The 14,093-nt window shown below is 43.4% G+C and overlaps 1 protein-coding gene across 3 annotated transcripts in view; it reads left to right on the forward strand.

The window, feature by feature from the left end:
- The window catches only part of PTPN4 (protein tyrosine phosphatase non-receptor type 4), a 975,501-nt gene that overhangs the window by 696,504 nt on the left and 264,904 nt on the right, over positions 1–14,093 (forward strand). For all 3 annotated transcript variants that reach the window (XM_069224613.1, XM_069224612.1, XM_069224614.1), the window contains exon 20: positions 13,331–13,497. In XM_069224613.1, coding sequence (XP_069080714.1) covers positions 13,331–13,497 — 167 coding nt within the window. The remainder of the gene's footprint in view (positions 1–13,330; positions 13,498–14,093) is intronic.

Here is a 14,093-nt window from a genome sequence, read left to right on the forward strand (position 1 = left end):
ATTTCTTACTTTGAAATAGTACATACAGAGCCAACTTTCTACAATATAGAACAGAACTTTTTTACTCTTGGGTCACATTTCCAGCAGTTGATGGGAACACAAATACATTTCACCAATATACACCTGCGAACGCGCCTGGACAGTACAGAGCGTACGCATATTTAGAGATTCCTCTATCTTATCAAGAACATAATAATTGGCTTGATGGTGCCCTACCCCATACAATATTACCAGTAAGGTTAGGTCCACTAAGTAATGACGGTCCTACCTAGCCTTTATTGGCCACCTATACACCACATCCTGCGGTTGGAAATTTAGCGGTAGCTGAGGTTCGTCGCTTATATATTGAGTTAATAGCAATCTCCAGACAGTTAGTACAATTCGTGATGCAAACATTGAATACAAACCCAGCACATGCTGCTCCAGCACACCCACCTGCAGTAACACCAGGTATAAATCCTGCGACAGTACATTCGATTATGGGTAAAGTACCCGCCAAACGAGAAGAAACACCGTTTTGGTTAGCACAAAAAATGTATACGCTGGAGGCAGTATTTCCCCATACGGGACCTCAGGATAAACATAGAATATTAACGATGTGCTTGCCCTTTGGGATGGTCCCTACAGTAGAAAACTGTAATACCTGGGGTATGGTATTTGGGGCGCTCTACACAACCGCACACGGTACACTGACACTTGCCAATTTACCGGAAGTGCTGAAACAAATTAAAGATGAATATGGGGCTGCCCCAGCCCTAGATTTGGGGATGCAATCGATGGGCAATTTTGCCACAGTGTCCTCAATCATTTTAAGTAACCTTAAAGGGGAAGCAGTCTCACTTGCAGTGCGCATGCGGCTTCGTGACGTTAAGCAACAAGACAAAGAACGGGAGCTGCCTAAAATAATAGCGGAAACATATTCAAGTATCGGTCGAGATAGCCTGAGGCCAGACCACAAAAACCTAAATTCCAGGGTAAATCAAATAAAGATAACTCCAACAAACCACCTGAGGGTAATAAGAAACGCTGGGATAAAAAGCAACAATTGCCTAAAAAAGAAAGGGGAGAATCTCCATGTACAGAGACCCCACAGAATTGGTATAATCTCAGAAATAGAGATAATATCAAAACGCCTGATAGATATCAATATACTGATACACGCCAATCTCGTTCCCTTCAGGACTCATCGGAAAACAGAAATGAGAGAGGTGGGCGATCAGAGCGAAGAACAGAGTACTTGAAACCGAGATAGGAATCACAACGCTCTTTGGAGGTTTCTGTTAAAAAGGAAGAGAAAACTGCCCAACAAAAACAACAATTTAGAAAGAAAAAAGTGGCAACAGTCGCAGTCCGACATGCCACACAGGAAGAGGGTCCTCTTGAAGAACAAGAATTGGGCTCTAGCATTGCTAGACAGAGTGGCAGAGGTCACAATAGTTCCCCGGAAACTTCTAGAGCATCTGGAGGTGAAAGCAACTGATGACTTTATAAAAGTAGAAACAGCGGACATGCGTGTCTCCAAACCTGATAGGGTGTACTAAGTAACGCTGCAATTAGGAGACATTAAAGGCAAAATAAATGCAATCTTTTGGGATCACATAGTAAAAGTGTATGATGTCTTGTTGGCCGAACAAGATTGGCCGCCTGACTTTGTCTGTACCTGCCCATATGGAGAAGATGTCATTAAGCCTTCCTTCTCGCCCCTTGTTCCAGAGGAACTCGCTGAATCCTATTCCATTGAATGGGCTCTAGCACAAGCACCTGCATTATACAGAAATCACGTAGGGTGGGAAAAAGACTCCCCCTACCATGTAATTCCCATTAAAAGTGAACCTCAGCCACAACCGCAGTATCCTATAAAAAATGAAGCAAAAGCACCAGTGAGAGAAACACTTACGCAATTAGAGTACCAGAGTGTGATCGTACTCTGTGTCTTGCCAATGAATAACCCTTTATTCCCCGCAGCTAAACCGGACCATTCATACAGAATAGTCTTAGACTACAGGCATCTAAACAGTCATACACGCACCTATGCTATACAAAATTCAGATAGTACTGCACTAATGAGCAACATAGTGCGTAAAAAATACAAAACAACATTAGATATTTCCAATGGATTTTTCTGCCAGAATATAGCACCTGAAAGCAGGGACGTAACAAGCTTTAGAAAAAATTATGTTGTTTAACTCAGGGGTTTTAAGAACAGCCCAGGACTGTTCGCTGCTCGGGTCACTGACATTTTACAGATCGACCCTGAAGCATTATCCTATGTAGATGATATATATCTCACGGATGATGAGTTACTACAACATTTAAGACGGGTAGCCCGCATTGTTGTAGGGTTTGCCGAATTTGGCTACAAATGTAACTTTAAAAAAAAAATTGCCTTCCTCAGCGTCCTGTTTCTAGGATATGAGCTGTCAAGTGAAGGGAAGAGCCTAGCGCCACAATTTTTAGAAAAATGCGCACAGTTACAACCACCGAATACGATTAAAAAAAACTCCAATCATTATTGGGTTTCTTAACCTTTGGCAGAACTTACATTCCAGATTATTCTACATGCATAAAACCTTTATATGACTTAATACGTCCCGATTTTTCAAGTAAATTCTGGACAACTGAACATACACGCATCCTTAGAGAATTGCAGACAGACATGCTTGCAGCACAACACTTACACACAAGGGACAACAAAACACATTTGGTCATCAGGGTAATAGCTGGGGCCATTGGTTTCACTTATGTGACCTTTAATGAAGGTGAGACAGTCCTGATTGCATACAAATCACATTTGTATTCAGCAGCTGAACAACGCTTTGCTCCCACAGAGAAAATTCCCACTGCTGTGCAGATGGCTGTTATTAAAGAAAGACCTCTTGCCCAAGGAAAACGCATTATTGTCGTTTCTCCAATCCCAGCCCTAGAGGCTGTTACGAAAGCTAGCGTTCCAAATGCAAAAGCACTACATCCACGTTGGATACAATGGGCTACGTCTTTAATAGCCACTGATGTAGACTACATTTTCGACCCAAAGTTACAAACTCAGGAATTCCTACAATATGAAGTAGAATATCCAGTTCCAGCAAATACCTTGCCTATTGATCAGGATCAGAGTCATGTACACTGATGGCTCTGCACAACCTGCAATTGGAACTAAACATCAATATTCTGCTGCTTGTGCAGTCGTAAGTGGCTATATGGAAGGGGATACATTTTGTCCTCTACATACCTTTACACAGACCCTAGGGGATTGTACAGCACAATTGGCTGAGCTAAAAGCTCTGCTGATGGCACTGGAACACACGGATCCGGCACAGCCAACACTGATTGTTTGTGATTCATATTATTGTGTCTAGTCCTTTAATGAATACCTGCATTATTGGCGCCAGAATGGGTTCAGAGACTCCAAAGGCAACACCATTAAACACAGTCTACTGTGGGGGAAAGTAGCTGACCTGAAAGAGATGCTACCGAATGTCCATGTTGCACATACACTTGGACACCAGCGCGTTGGACTACACGTTGCTGGAAATACATTGGCTGATGAAGCCGCAAAGTCAGCAGTGGCAGTAGCCACTGTAGCTGCAGTGACTCGCTCGAGTTCCAAACCGGATGCAGACATTTGGGCTGCTGTGAAAGCTACGGCTTATGGTACGCCACATCCAAAAGGATTTCCTAACAAATATCATTATCGTATGGGAAGTATGCTGAAGGTAAGATACCTGGCGTAGGCGTACGAGACATCCCTAACAAAGATATAAGACCGCAGTTCATTAAAGCAGCGCATGAGGGGGTGGCATCTGCACTTGCTGGTGTGGCGGCTACAATTTCAATCTTACATGCCAGTTATTGGTGGCCAGGTCTCTACAAAGATACTAAGCAGTATGTCCTTTGTTGTGACATCTGTCAACAAATCAAAGTTTCCACGGCCAAGCGCCGCCGCAGACACCCCTCTTAATTTCAAACAAACAGTTACAGTGTGTGTACTTGGACCACTGCGGTCCTCTAACACCTGATACTGCATACAAATACATATTAGTCGCTGTTGATTCATGCTCCAGATTTGTATGGGTGTGGCCACAACGCTCGGCTGACACTCGGACTATTTTTAAAGATTTGCAGGTCTTTATTGGTACATATGCAGTTGTGGCGTTCCATTCGGACCAGGGCCCTGCTTTTGCCTCAAGGGCATTCAGGGACACCATGGATGCGTTGGGGGTCCAACTACAGTACTAGTCTCCATTTCATCCCGAGGGAAATCGTGTCGTGGAACGATTAAACCACGATTTTAAGTAATCCTTAACAGCCAGAGTCTTAGGTACGGGTCGTAGTTGGCCTAATCACCTGTATGGAGTTCAGAGAGCACTAAATAACCTGCCTAGAAGGTCCCTGGGGGGTCGGACTTCATATGAGTGCCTGTTCGGAACTCAAATGTTTGTTCCGGATTTTGATGGTCCTGGCGTGGAGGCAGCAGAAACACCTTTTGACATAACTGAACGTGTCACTGTCTTACAGGAATTACAACAGTTCTGTGATGATAATTCTTCCAAAAGTGCCGCCTCCACAGGAATTAAGGATGTGCCAGTAACATCTACCGGCTGGATTCCCAGAGTTGGGGATCTTGTGCGTGAAAAAGTTGCAGTGAAAAAGGAATTTGGCCCTTCTTATCGAGCACCAGTCCCTGTACTAGGGATACACGGTACCAGAACTGTTATTCTACCACCGTTGGCAGGTGCCTAAGAAAATCGTTTTGTTTCAATTGACAGTGTCAAATTACACCATGTGGGAGATCCTGCACAGCCGACCAAGAGGAACATCCAGTAGTTCCCGAATCCCTCTCATTACTGGCAAAGATGTTCCACTACAAGTTGTTTATACCAACACTGATACCTCTTTGAGCTTGGGGAGGGTGGAAGATGATCTTGCATTTGTTCCACTAACATCAACTAAGTTAGAAACATTTGATCAAATCAACTCGACTGCAAGCCAAACGGATGGTGCTGTCTATAGTGTGCCACCACAGGAAACACCAGCTCCACCACGGACAATGGCTACGCCATTTGCACGAACTGCCTCTGGTTATTTTGCCGACTTGAACGATGATTTCTCAGACTCATTCGCCTCTTCGACAGCTGCTTTGTCAAGTGCACGTAAGCTAACAAACTGGCTTAAACCATGATACTATATATGGCTTTCTCTGACTGTCCTAGCCTTTCTACTTTGGATTGGTTTTGTTATTACCTTTTTTTATTAATACATGGTCATTTTCTTCCTGAAAGATCAACAGTTGAACAGGTGGAGGAGGTTTTGAAACCACATTTTTCATCACATAAGGTCCGAAGAGACTTATCCTTTGTGAACATTTCCGCAGTGCCAATTCCTGATGGGATTGTTTGGGACAAAGTAATGTTTGATATATATGGTCCCACGGAAATTATTCAAATACCGCATGTGTTCAAATTATCAATGAATGATAATACCAGGCATTGTATCTGATGATTGGGATGTGAAAACAGTTGATTCTATGATGACAGAATTGCAATATTATACTGTCTTTGAAAACGTAGATGTTTACCAATTCAAAGAAAATTATGGTGATCTATTTTGCTATAATTATCACGGCACCACTTCATACATAGAGCAAGCAGTCTCAAAATGATAAAACATATTCTGAAAAGTTTGCATATTTTTCTGGGCACAATCAAAAGAATGCTGAGCCATATCACTTTTAGGTACCATCAACTAAGGATATACACATGTTAGTGACTAATACGAAATGTATATATTCGGAATCCTTTGTTTCCGGTTATCAATAGAAGGCTATGAATATTGGTCCAAATCAATTGATCTGAAAAGTGTCTGCGGAACAAAAAATTGGCAAATTAAGGGAAAATAACACTGTTCAGAGCATGTCTTATTCCTGTTCAGATGATATTCTTAAATGAAACTGTGCAACAAACGAGTTGTTTAGGCTTAGCAACAATTAAAGAATTAAACATGCCCAGTATACCTGCCCCTGCGAAATTTGACAAATGGCAAAAATACACAAATGCAACTAAAGATGAGCTCAATGAGTGGGTCTAGAATGGTACATTCAATGCTTCATTGACACGTCCAGGCGGGTGGTTATTGTGGCCAATAGATACCAATGGGTGTCATCAGCGTTTCTTTAACTCCTCAGGGGTTTTAGGACGAGTAGGCCAGATCCTCGCTATATATCGCCAGAACATGCAGATATCATTACAACATATAGTGTAGGGAAATTATGCCAACAGTGACTAAAATCATCCTCACTAAATGCGGTTAAAGAACACCTCAATCGCTTGTCTAATACCACTGACTTTAAGATTTCTTGTCACGTAGGAAGCGTTTCTTATATGCAGTATACAATGAAATATGGAAACTTTCCCAACAAGATGCTTCTGCTCGGTTAACGCAAATAGATCAGGAAAATATAAAAAAGGCATTAGCTGTTGTGGATAATGGGATTAACACCTTGTCCAACCGGATCTATACAATTAACAACATTGTCTCTTCTGGTATAGACATTATACCATCTGATATGTCTTCTTTATACCATGCACAGAGTCCGACCAGGTCCATTATGCAGTTGGGTTGGACGCTTCAAACATTGAAGGTGGGTCGCGTTCCATGGCAGCACGTCAGTGCAAGGGAGATATTTTCTTCTTTTAATCTAACGCGACACAACTACTAATGGCTAAGAAAGGAGCGACTTATGTCATGCTTAATATCGAGAAATTAGAATAGTTGCCGTGGCCGAAATACCATCGGCAGAGTGGTTAATACACAGGGTTATTAATCGGCCTATTTCCACATTACAATTCTCCTCCTGTTTGAAACAAATTCCGGTAGGCAGATATGTTAAGCTGGGAGATAGTTACATCCATGAGGTGTGGGAGCTTCTCTTCTCGTACAAATGCTTTAATGGCATGAAACAGGTCTCTCTTAGCGGTAGTGAATGTGAGACTTCTGTCAGCCATTCATTGATTTGTAAACAGCTGTCCTTGCATGGGGCGTGTAACGCCTCGGCTGCAAACTTGGCTTGTTATCTTAAGGGAGTTCCAGTCCCCTTGATTAGACCTACGTTCCAGGTGCTTTCAAACGGCAGCTACGTCCTTCTCAGTAGTGAAGACTGTTGTGGCATGTGAGCCGGAATAGTTTACGTTGCTTCGGTCTCTAAGGTCGTTACATGCTGCAGGAACGTACTGTTTCCCCCCACTAAATTGAAGGAGGTATGTGTTATCGGGTCTTGCATTGCTACTTTAAACGTGAATTTTGACAAGTTAAGTAGACTCAAGGCTTTATTGTTTCAAAAGCATGGGGCCCTTATATCTGCACGCGAGACCTACGCACTTCAAGTGGCAAGGTCATCAGCAGAAATACAGTCCCTGTTAAATACGAATTTTCCAAGACATTTGGGTGAGCTCGTGGGACGAATATTTAATGCGTCCAGCACGATTGGAATAGCACATTTTTGCAAAGCTGTTGGTTCTGGTTTTGTTCACACCTTCTCCCCCCTATTCGGTTTGATACCTCCAGCTATCCACTGAATTTTCGGTAGTGTTTTGGGGGGATTTCCGATAACTTTGGCTTTATTAGCCGGCATCCTGCTATTGCTGTTGTTTATGCGCAATGGCTGTCCCGTCGCAACAAGGACAAATGACGGCACTCCCATCAGCACAGCTGTGTCGTGAACGTATGATGCAGCATTTTGGAGCAACACTCCTTGAGCATTTGGAGTGTGACTGGTCTTTGTCATTCAGACCGGTTTTGTATTGTGTGCAGCCTGTGTTCCGGTGTCTTTGGTGCTCTTTTGAACATGCACTGAAAGTTTGTCTTTCACAGCAGCGCCCCCCAGCAATAGATGCTGATCTGTTGATGTCCTCGCTTGAGGGTTCATTACCAGACATGCGCACTGAGGCTGCGTTTGCTACGTGAAGCTAATTATAAGTTACCCTTCCTGGAGGAAGTTGCTATCAACGCATCAATGGGCACTCCACGGGTTGCCACCTTGGTTGATACTGGGGCTATGGACCACACTTGCTCCTCAATCATTTTTGGTGCAGACTTTCCGGTTCTGTAATCTGCCGAGGTGGAAGATCTCCTACTTTCCATGACTCGTACTTAATTTGGAACTTTTTTTAATTGACATTATCATTGAATTTGGTTATAAGCCACAAGCTCATGTTTTAAATTGTAAAGTAGTACGCTTGTGTGTCCTTTTGACTTGTCAAAATTGACTAGGGTTTTATATACATCTTAGGTTGAGAAATTTTAGTTTTGGCGTGAACCACTTTCAACCGACAAGGGGAGGGTGTTGTGTAGCCATTTTAGTTATAGCTCCATGCAAGTTAGTTTAATACAGTAGGCTGCTGTGCATCTTGACCTAGATATATTTTATTCAGCTTTGCATTGTTATTTTTACAATAACCAGTTTTAAGGTCTTGTTTCAATTTCTTCTATCTAACTGTTTTGCTTACTTCAGCACTGTTTTCTCAAACAACACATTCTTGATCACTCTGTGCTTCAGTCAAGGCTACAGTCTGGTACATTGCCGGTGAACGTGGTAGAAGTTTAGCCTCCAACATTCGTAGAAAAATACACATCCTTACGTAGGGACATTTTCTTAGAACATCAGCTGTGTTAATTCTAAAAACACTTCCTAGTCCCATTACACGTCAAGAGGGAGATTCCAGCCAGGGAACCACAAGTGTACGCTGAATGCTTCGCTGCAGATGCTAATGCAGAATACAGGCCTTTGCTCAGGTATGAGGGTTGATGTCCTCCCGGGGAAACCTAAAAGGCAGGATTAGAGCTTAATATGCTGTGCACGAAATACGATTTTGATAGAAAATAGTCCATTGATTCTAGTGGCAATATGATAGCATTATTCTTATGCTTCACTCTCATCGTCACCATTTTAATATTGTTGTGTTGTCGTTCTGGGTATTGCAGCTCACGCTTTGCTAACTAAAATGCAGTCGTTTTATTAAACCAATCTTTAAAACTTATACTGCTTTTATTGTCATTTATGAGACCGAATTTTGAATGAGAGAACCAGATGCGACCTGAGTGACCACAACTTCCCTGAGAAGTATGATATGTCATGCGCTCGGCTGCCTAATGGGGGAGATGAGGCACTGCTAGTTAGCTGGAGCAAAGCCCGGATTTGGAGCGACAGGTGTCACCCACCGTGGGTCAGACTCCGTCTCCCACGCTGTGGACGATCTTGCTGCTCAAAATCCAGTAGTCTCATTACAATAATGAGAGCCTACGCGACAATACCAGATCCAGGTATCCCCTGTTAGTGTAGTGTAGGCAGTGTCTAGAAGCCAGGCTGTCTAGAAGAAGCTGTGGATGAGCAGCAAAGGCTTATCTAGGAGACGTGCAAAGCTCATGCAATACCACTGTAGTCACACAGCCCTTACACACATGAAAGAAAACACAGTGTTGCAAAAATAAAGGTACTTTATTTTAGTGACACAATTACCAAAAAATGCTAGAGGCAACACCCCAATAGGAGGTAACACACTAGATATGTACACTAGTAATCAGTAATAGACATATAAAGTGATAGAAAACAGTGCAATTGCAAATAGACAATAGTGACCCTTGGGGGAGCCCAAACCATATACAAAAAAATGGAATGCAAATGCAGGACCCCCACCTAGGTAAGTGGAATGAGTAGAGGGGAGCTGGAGGAACTAGGGAACCCCGGAGGTGAATACCACAGTGCCCCAACAACCAGGAAGAAAGGTGTAAGTTACAGGATTTAACCCAAACCACTGAAAAGGATTGAAAGGAAGAAAGTGCAACACACAGACAAGACTGCAAGAAACCAGTGGTGGATCCCTGAAGAGGAAGACCTGCAAAGCAAGAGAGTCCACAGATGAAAAGGCAGTCCCTACAGGAAACCCATTGTAAGAGGAACCAGGAGTCACATTGGAGCCCACACAGCGCAACTGGGGAAGGGTCCCACACCGCTGGAGAATCATGCAGAGGGCTGTGTGTTGCAGGAAGGAGTGCTGGGGTCTGGGGATACACGGAGAATGACGATCACTTGGAGGAGATGCCAACAAGCCTCTGTAGTTGCAAGAGATGCCATGCATGGGGGTTACTGTCCTGAGTGGGAAGGCAAGGGCTTACCTCTGCCAAATTTGTATAAATGGCAGAGAGGACCAAGGGGACCACTTCAGACCACCACCCATGAAGCAGGATCCACAAAGCCAGTGGTTGTTGCAGTTGGTGCATGAGGATGCAGGGAAATGACTCCTTCACTCCAAGGAAGATTCCTTCTTCCTTCTCATGCAGGCTGAAGACTTCGTGTCCTCAAAGGATGTACAGCTAGGAAAAATTTGCAGAAGCTGGAAAGAGCCATGGAAACAGTGTTGCAAGCAGAGTCTTCGTCGTGGATGCAGATTGTCGGTTTCTGGCGGGTCCAGTCGCAGTTCCATTGGCTAGAAATCTAAGCAGAAGTTGCAGAGGAGTCCTGCTGGAATTGTGCATGCCGAATCTGAAGACCCACCCCAGAGGAAGACCCTAAATAGCCATGAAAGGGGATTGGTCACCTAACCAGGTGACCACCTATCAGGAGAGGACTCTGATATCACCTGCATGACGTGGCCACGCAGATGCTCCCAGAGGCCCGTGCCCACCTTACATTTAAGATGGCAGAACCCAGGGACCCTATGTAGGAGCTCTGGACACCACCCCTAGGGTGGTGATGTACAAGGAAGTGGTCACTCCCTTTTCCATTGTCCAGTTTCGCGCCAGAGTAGGGACTGGGGTACCTCTATGATGTAGACTGGTTCCTGCACATAGGGCACCAAATTTGCCCTTCAAAGCATACCAGTGGCTTGGGGAGGCTACCCCTCACAAACTATGAAGGCACCTATTTGTAAAGGGAGAGGGTGTTACTCCCCTCTCCCAAAGGAAATACTTTGTTCTGAGCTGTTCAAGCAGCAGGAGGGCAGAAACCTGTCTGAGGGGTGGCAGAAGCTTGGGCTGCCCAGAAGATCGGTAGGTACCATCATGGGGGTCCCCAGAGTGCATGAAATCATACTTCCAATACTGGCAAAAGTATTGGGATATGATTCTGACATGTTTGATACCAAACATGCCTAGGTTCGGAGTTACCAATATGTAGCTGGACATCGGTAGTGACCTATGTCCAGTATACGCCTACAATGGCGTTGTACACTCACAAAGTCCAGGAAAATGGAACTGGAGTTTGTGGGGGAACCTCTGCTAGTGCAGGGGTGCCCTCACACAGACATACTTGCACCCTGCCCTCTGGTACATGGGGACCTACCATAGGGGTGACTTACAGTGACCTGGTGCAGTGACCTGTAGAAATAAGGGTGTATGCACCCTTTCACGCAGGCTGCGATGGCAGGTCTGCAGATACACTTTGCGTGGGCTCCCCATGGGTGGCATAATACATGCTGCTACCCTTCGGGATCCCCTGGTACCCCAGTGCCCTGGGTACCACATACTAGGGACTTACAAGGGGGCACCAGTATGCCAATTGTGGGGTGTACTTGTTTCAAGTAACCAAGTTAAAAGTGAGAGAACATAATCACTGGGGCCCTGGTTAGCTGAATCCCAGTGAAGACAGTCAAACACACTGATAACAGGCAGACAATAGAGGTAACCATACCAAGAAAAAGGGTACTTTCTTACTCGTACCTCCTTTTGCTAATTTTGTGTTTAGCCCTGCAAGGCCTTGCAGTGAGCCTTTCAACATTTCTAACTTTGCCACACTAACCTACCAACCAGTTCAAATTAACAATTGTGATGCAGATTGTTCAAGATTTGAGACACTTGTTCCCACCCTAACCATTTGCCCTAGTAAGACCTTCAATGGGTCTTGACATTGATTATCTGTGCACTCTTTGAGCTCACAGCTTCTCTTGAGTCTGAAAAAGTCTTCCTCATTGTGATTACGTCAGCTCATCACATGAGTGAACAGCAAGCACTTTCACTCATGCTGCCCTGCATCACCACCTTCACTGACAGATTGATGCTGAGGTCTCTTGTGGTCTATGCACCTAAGGTTAAGATTCATTTGTATGTTGGGAAGCTGATAACTTTATCAATGTTCTTTGCTTCCTCTCACCCCTTAAGAGAGGATGAGAGGCTGCATCGTTTGGACCACAAATGGGTTTTGAGTTGTCATGTTGATCATTTCAAAGCCTGTTAAGTTTATGATAAGCTCTTTGTGGGGTTCTCTGAAACAAAGAACGGGAAGGCGATGCAGAAGAGGGCCTGTCAAGGTGAATTGTGCTCTGCTTCAGCTGTTGGGATGCACTGGCCAGATAACAGCCCCCAGTGAGCATCTGAGGCCTATTTTGCCAGGGCTATGAGTGGGTTGGCATCAGGGGTACCTTTTCCAACTCATTAATCTTTAAGACTTCAGGGGCCATATACCTTTATGGCAGCTGCCAAAGCCGCATTGCATTGTTTTTTTTTTTAAGAGAAGCAATGCTGCATTGGTGATTGCAAACAAATAGCTTAATATTTATGGGTTATTGGAGTGAATGAGCAAATGTGTTAAATATGGTGATTGTTTTATTGGTAATTCTTTAAGCAATTATTAGTAAATGGATTTAAAATTCTTGTGAACATCTTGTCAATACAGAGCCTTCGTGGGCACTGGCAGCGTCAACAATGAAAGTGAAAGGTACTAAACAGAATATACACTGGTTTTATGTAATTTGGAAACTTAGATGTAAAGAAAGCTATGAGCCATTCTGTAGTTATGTTTCCTTTTCCTAAAAACTGTAATTGGGGAAGCACACGCCCATCGTGATTGTATGCTGTGAACGGTTTGTCTTTAACTTATCCCTTTATTGATTTGGTCTGTCATATGCCACTTCCTTTCCGACATTTATGCAGTTACTTTAGTGTTCACACTTACCAAGCATGGCATTCTATATTTGATATATCTTTCATTTCTTGAATTTCTTAATTATCCTTTGTTTTATCCAACTTGCAGTACAGGTTTTTGAGTACCCAAATGATATTAAACATTCAGTTAAACATTTACCTTGCATTTGATAGAGATTTCCAGTAGTACGTCTGCCTTGGTGCTAGTAGAATTCAGTTATAGTTTTTGATTAATATAGGTTCAAGGTCAGACCCAAAGTAGTAGTAACTGAAAAGGACTAGCCTCAACCTCAAAACAAATATGGCACCACTCTGCTTGCATGTGCCATAGAAATAAGTGAACCCCGGGGTTTCAGCAATTAAGGTATATCATGTGTTCACTTTAGCTTGGATTCATATATATATATATTTTTTTTTATAGCTGTCTATGATGTGGTGGAAGAAAAGCTTGAGAATGAGCCTGATTTCCAGTATATCCCAGAGAAAGCACCAATGGATGGCGTCTATCTTGATGACAATGCCTTGAGGGAGTCCATGATCCAGCTAGCAGAAGGACTGCATAGCGGGACTATTCTCGCTCAGTTTGACGTGAGTTTTTATTTTCGTTTACTGATTGTTACCGAATAGAGTTCAGGATTGCTTGTTACACTTAGTAATTGCTACAGCCATGTTAGGGAACTGCTGCAATAAGGTTCTTTTAAACGTGCAGATTATTACTCTTTTTGTTCTTGTTTTAAGGTTTGTGTCAACGTTCATGGTGACTTCTCATTTAGTGCTGAAGGTGTATTCCTTCACATCTCATAGATGAAATTAAAGGATTGGTTAAAATTGTGTTTCAGACAGATACCTCTAACCTCAGACTACTCTTCATGTGAATATTTTCTGTTTGTCAGACTGGATCTGGAAAGCTCAAAAGCACTATTCCTGCTTGCCTTTAGGTGGCATTTTGTCTCCGCATAGACCTCTTTTCGCTCCAGAAGTGACAGTGGTGCTGCATGTAGGTGCCACCCAGTCATTCTGACATCAGTTCCTTTCTTTTTGTGCCTTCAGATGCTGATCCAGGGCTCTACTTTTTGGCCTAAGATAACATTCCCTTAACTTTCTTTTCTAAAATATTTAGCAGTGTGTAACAGGAATGTCCCTTCAAAGGGTTCCCAAAGCTCTAGATCGCTAAACACTGCAAG

Source organism: Pleurodeles waltl, chromosome 3_1, assembly GCF_031143425.1.
Source record: "Pleurodeles waltl isolate 20211129_DDA chromosome 3_1, aPleWal1.hap1.20221129, whole genome shotgun sequence".
Taxonomy (NCBI): Eukaryota; Metazoa; Chordata; class Amphibia; order Caudata; family Salamandridae; genus Pleurodeles; species Pleurodeles waltl.